The 6,321-nt window shown below is 34.2% G+C and overlaps 1 protein-coding gene across 1 annotated transcript in view; it reads left to right on the top strand.

Annotated features, from left to right (window-relative positions):
• Positions 1-5,737, top strand: part of LOC106884417 (zinc finger protein 665) — a 14,027-nt gene extending 8,290 nt beyond the window's left edge. Inside the window, exons 4-5 of the mRNA XM_014935789.2 lie at positions 2,354-3,075; positions 4,605-5,737. Coding sequence (XP_014791275.1) covers positions 2,354-3,075; positions 4,605-5,069 — 1,187 coding nt within the window. The 3' untranslated portion in view covers positions 5,070-5,737. The remainder of the gene's footprint in view (positions 1-2,353; positions 3,076-4,604) is intronic.
• The last annotated feature ends 584 nt before the right edge of the window (positions 5,738-6,321 follow it).

Here is a 6,321-nt window from a genome sequence, read left to right as displayed (position 1 = left end):
CTCCTACAACATCACTATTCTCTCTCCTACACTGTCTTGCAACACGAAATACCTCGAGTCTTTGGTCCTCATGGCGCAGAACATTGGCAAATCTTTCCTTATCTGCTTCCCCTCTGGCTAAATAAACCTGTCGCCTAGCCTCCCTTCTGGCACATTGGTTCCTACAACAAAATACTGAATTAGTTGACTTATTTCTATGGGTCATAGTGGACCATTAAAACGATGCTTAATTCTAGATACCTTAATGCTATGCAAATATGAGATTGTCTTTTACCTGTTTCCAAAATTTAGGTTAAATTGGGGCATGTAAAATAAAGTATCCTACCATATGAAGTTGATCGTTCTTATTCCATGAGCTAATGGTCTGGATCTTAATATTAATATATTTGAACAATAAGAAACATAACATTAAAATGAAAGTACAAATTAAGTTCAAAGTAATTATTAATTTTTAAAATAGACAAATATATGAGGGGGTATCCAAAAGTAACCAGAAACATTCTCTGTAGGACAAACCCGCTGTAGTTTGAGCTTCTGCCCCTAGAAGCCACTTGATGCAACCCTCAGGCATCAGTCTGTCAATCAGCGGCATCGTATGATGTCGTACTGCCACGTGGTGCATCTTTGTTTTGCTGTGCTTCTCCCCTGTTTGTCGATTTTTGCAATGGCTGAAGTGAAGGAACAGCATGCTTCTGTGAAATTCTGCCATGAGTAAAACACAAGTTAACAAGTGGTTTTCATACTTTAGGAATAGTCACTTGTTGCTTGAAGACCAACCTCATTCAGGGTGACTGCTGATCTCCCAAATGGATGAAAGCATCACGAAAGTTCATGAACTGATCTTGGAGGACCATCACTAAACAATCAATGAACTTGTTGATACTATTGGTGTGACCTGGAGCTCCTGCCAACGAATTTTGAATGAGGAATTGCAAATGGAAAGAATTGCAGCAAAATTTGTGCCTCACTTGCTCATGGAAGATCAAAAGCAGTTGTGTCTGAATGCATATTGTGAACTGAAAGATGTTAGTTGATCTGGACCATTTTTTGAAGCTCATCACTGGTGATGGAAGCTGGTGCTACAGAATTTGCAGATGTGGAAGAGGTGAAGAAAGAAACGATGGAGGCACTAAAAGGTGTCACTTAGCAAGAGTTCCAGCACTGCTTCCAACATTGGAAAATGCATCTGGACCAATGCATTGCTTCAAATGGAGAATATTTTGAAGGCAATAAATGTGTAAACACGTAGAACTAAGTGAATAAAATAACATTGCAAAATTCTGGTTTCTTTTGGGTACCCCTCATATGTAAAAAATGGGATTTCTTAGTAGAAATACAATGAATAAATAAGAGAGTTTTTTGTTTGTTGTTCCCATGTATAGGATTACTATCATCAAATTTAAGTTGAAATGTGTGTGCAGTTTTTTGCTCAATCACATGCCAGTATTTTAGATCACAGATATCTAGCTGGCATGACCCAATGTCTCTAGACATTTTCAGTATTTGGTGCCATTCCTTGTTAACTGAGTACTTTATGAGCTCATTTACCTGTTATGCAATTTATGTTTAATAATAAAGCAAGCTAAAGTAATAACTTATGGTTCTCATAATTTAACCCTTTAGCATTCAGATTATTCTCTTGAAGGTAATGTTTACTTGCATCCTTTTGAATTAATTATGCATTATCTCATAGCTTCAAGATTTTGATAACATGGTAATTTACTTTTAGAATGACATTGTGACATAAGTGTGAGGGATCAGATCTGGTCAGTTTGAACATAAAGCAGGCAGAATATTCTGGCTGGATATGGTTGGTTTAAATACTAAAGTGTTAAAAATAATCTGCTTATTGAAAAAGTATTAAAAACCTATAATATAATGCATGTAATACTATATAATAATCATTTGTTGGGTGGCGGGTAAGCTTTAACTGATGAAGACCAAAGAAAGATAATAATAATAATAATAATAAATCTTGATGAACCATAATATGAAATAAGACTGAAAGTTCCAGCCCATGCTGGCATAGAAAAAGGAAAAAAAAACATGGACAAAGTGTGCTCTAGGCTACAGGTATGTTATCTAAAGTACTGTTTTGTTTTTTTGAGATTAGGGCAAGAGTGTTTGGCTTTGTGGGCCAGATTGAAGCCAGAGATAAATGTTATGGCCTAGATAGGGACAATCTTTCCTAAAACCCACTTTCATAATATGTAGATTTTATGTTAGTAAGAGTTATGGGAATTAGTATAATGATAATGAGAGACTTTGTCTTTTGATGATATGCGACTAAACTATGAATCTGATTTAGGTGATAGTTTCCTAATATATAGATTTTTCTGTTTTATATTTTCAGATGACAGTTCTCAGAAAATATTTATCAACAAAAGTAAACGTTCCACATTCACAGGACGACGTATCTTGAAGAAAAACTATGAAGCCTTAGCCCCATTTAAATTTTTTTGTAGTGAATGTTCTTTCAAATCCAAAAGAGAGAGCCATTTTATAAAACATATTAAATTGCATGAAAAAGATAATAATTTGTTCCGGTGTAAACAGTGTGATTTCACTAGCATCCGTTTGAGTCATCTCAGGCGGCATGAAGTCCTTCACAGTAATGCTTTACTGCAGTGTATGAAATGTAAATACAGTACAGACAGTAACAAGCTACTTGCTCGGCATGTGAAAAATAGACATAACACACAACGTAAACATCATACCTTGTTGTACGCCTGTCCAAAGTGTCAATACAAGACTCTACGCCGGCATTTATACTGTAGCCATCTACGTTTAAGTCATAATGAAACAGTTACGAACGATAACTCAGGTAATATTCTAACGAAACTCACTAAAACTTACCAATGCGATCTTTGTAGTTATAAAACTCAGCGCAAGGAACATTATGTGAGACATAGAAACAATGTTCATTGTAATCAGCGTCCATATTTGTGTGATCTTTGTGGCAAGGCCTTTAAACGACCAGATGCTTTAGCACAGCACAAGTTTACACACCTGGATAAATCTGCAAGGGTTCTTCCATTTACTTGTACACTATGTACTAAAGCTTTTCGATCACAGGTAAATAATACAGTTTTGAAGCATTCTAATATGTATAATTAATAAGTGTTACCTTGTATTCCTTTTTCTGTGTTTGCATGAGGTAGAGAGGATTTGAAAATTTGGATCTTTGCTTCTTGAATATTATGGACTGACACCTTTTATAAAAGTAACCACTCTGCTATCTTAGGTAAGTAGTGCAATGTGCTTTGCCTAAGGACACTTGGTAAAGCTTAGTGCTTGGTTATCACTTATTTAAAATTAAAGCTGCTTCTTTTTTTTAAATGGTTTCTTTATAACAAATGACCGGCATATTTTAATATTACTATTTATATATGCTATTTTATTTATCCTTCTTTAATCATTTATTAGTAAATTAATCTATGATAATCCCACTTATCATACTTAGTTCATTCACCTCTGCTATCAATGTTTCAGTGTCATACAGCATCATACATCTGTGATGCACAAAATACAATCTTTATCAATAAATGACTGCAAAATTGTAAACTGTTCTCTGTCATAGGGTCATTGTCATCATTATTGTAACATCCACTTTTCCATGCTTGTATGTCTCAAATGGAATTTGTTGATGCTGGATTCCCTACCCAGCAAGATAATATTTACCCATGGGTGGACGTGTTACCATAGAAAACTGGAAATGAAGGTTGCTAATTGTATGACATTGACATGTGTTTACATCTATTATGTAGTGTCAAGTCAAGGAGACAAACACATAGAGATAGACACAGTTTAGGGATCTTATCTTGCAGGTACTTGGTAACCTTACCAGTGCCACATAAAAAGTACCCAAGTGGTTGGCATCCAGCTGTAGGAGCCATACCAAAGTAAACTTAGAATCTGATGCAGCCCTCTGGCTCATCTGTCCTTGCTGAACCATCTAATCCATGCTAGCATGGAAAAGGGTATGTTAAATGATAATGGCAAACTTCTTTCAGTTTCGATCTACTAAATCCACTCACAAAATTTTGGTTGACCTGGGGCCATAGTCGAAGACACTTGCCCAAGGTACCATGTAGTGGGATTCAATTTAAAACTACTTGGTTGAAAAGTAACTACTTAACCATACGATCATGTCTGTGCCTGTAAGGTTGTAAAGAAAAATTAGATTTAATAGCAGAAATATTCTAAGATTATATGAAAATAACTATTACAAAGAAAGTGTACAGACACCTGCCTCCATCAAATTTAAATTTTGATGATGGATGTTGTGTTGCTGTTAGTGATGGATGTGTTTGATTCATTAAATAATGTTAAGTTGGTCACTTCTATTGAAATTATTTATTTAGTGTTATATGAAGCATCAATTCCTGACAAGTTAAAGTGTAGAGTATAGGAATAGTTAATGAAATCAGTCCCTGCACACCTAGTATTTGATTGGTATTTATTTTATTAACCCTTGGAAAAAGTATTTCCCAGTGAGCATGAAATATAATATATGAAATACATTGCTATACATTCTTGTTGAGAACATGATAATGTTCACTTTGATTTGTTATATTCTGACTTATTCTATGTTGTATTTTCAGGCTCATCTCAATGAACATATGACAATGCACTCAAATATCCGAGCACATTTATGTCACTACTGTGGGGCTTCATTCAAAACACGTTCAGTTCAACAGAAGCACATTCAGTCAATCCACGTGAATCCTCGGTCTTACAACTGCTCACTTTGTGATAAACGGTTCAATACAAATTATGCACTCATGAGACATAAGCGGACACATGATGGATCAGATGTCCAGTGTGTCTTACCACACATTGAGTCACATGACAGTTGCTCTAATTTGCAACAAGTCTCTGTGCAGAGCTTTACCAATGATGCTTCAACATGCCAAGAGCATGAAGTTTTAGTACAAGAAGTGATGGCTGCTTCCCCAATAGGCGTCACTTATGATCAGAATGGCGATAATATTCAACAACCTTTGGTTCAGACTAATGAAACAACAGCTGCTTTACTTTATTTAACCAATAATCTACCACCATACTGAATTGATATTTATTCTAACTTCATTTCTAAAGATAGGGCATATTACACATATTACACACTCACATACACGAAGAGTATTAAAGCTCTTTTGCTGTTTGAGTCAATTAAGGGGCTTGTTTGCTTACTTGACCTGCTACAAAATAGCAGCCAAATCTTCCACAAATCATTACTGTAGGTAATGTAGTCTTTGATACCCACTAAAAAAAGACAGGATGGTCGTAGGTGGAATGCCTTTAATCATAGACCTGCTCAGTCAAGGTTGAACTGGTATTAAACAACAAAAACAACCAATTTGAATTTGAAAAAGAACAAACCAAATGATGGGGTTCTATTAGTTATCTGATTGCATTAGTAATTGCACCACACTGAGTTTAAATCAGATTCTATCTTGAATTAAGGTATAAATGTTTTTACTTTCACTCAAGTTTTAAACCCCACTATACCCTTGCCTCTAAGCTAAGTAATCTTTATTCAATACCTTGATAAGAATTACCTCAAGAAATACTTGATATAAACAGAGTGTGATGTAATCAATAACAACAAATAATCAATATCTGGTTCAGATCTAAGTCATTTGGAATTATCTTTTTGAATCTCAAATTAGTGTTTACAAAATGTATATAATACATATATATATATATATATATATATATATATATACACACATACATACATATACATAGATGCACATATACATACATATACACACATATATATATATTTATATATATACACACACATATACATATATATGTGATATATATCAAAAAAATTAGTCATTAATATATAAATGTAATTTATTCATGTGTATGTATATATATATAAGATATTTTTGAAAATAATATTTGTAAAGTAAACTTGGGAGGTTTTTTTTTTTTTGTTGACATTAAATTTATCAACAAGTAATAAATAAATTTTCTATTAATATATTTACTCTGTATGTTTTTATATTAATTCATACTGAATGCCATCTATGAAATGGGATTTTGATTGAATTCATTTTCAATTTACACTCACATGTGTACTTTCTGTTATATACGAGCTACAATAGGTGCAGGAGTGGCTGTGTGGTAAGTAGCTTGCTTACCAACCACATGGTTCCGGGTTCAGTCCCACTGCGTGGCACCTTGGGCAAGTGTCTTCTACTATAGCCTCGGGACGACCAAAGCCTTGTGAGTGGATTTGGTAGACGGAAACTGAAAGAAGCCCGTTGTATATATGTATATATATATATATATGTATATATATATATA

Source organism: Octopus bimaculoides, chromosome 1 (assembly GCF_001194135.2).
Source record: "Octopus bimaculoides isolate UCB-OBI-ISO-001 chromosome 1, ASM119413v2, whole genome shotgun sequence".
Lineage (NCBI taxonomy): Eukaryota > Metazoa > Mollusca > Cephalopoda > Octopoda > Octopodidae > Octopus > Octopus bimaculoides.
Note: the sequence above shows the minus strand (reverse complement) of the source record. Positions and strands in the feature narration are given on the sequence as shown.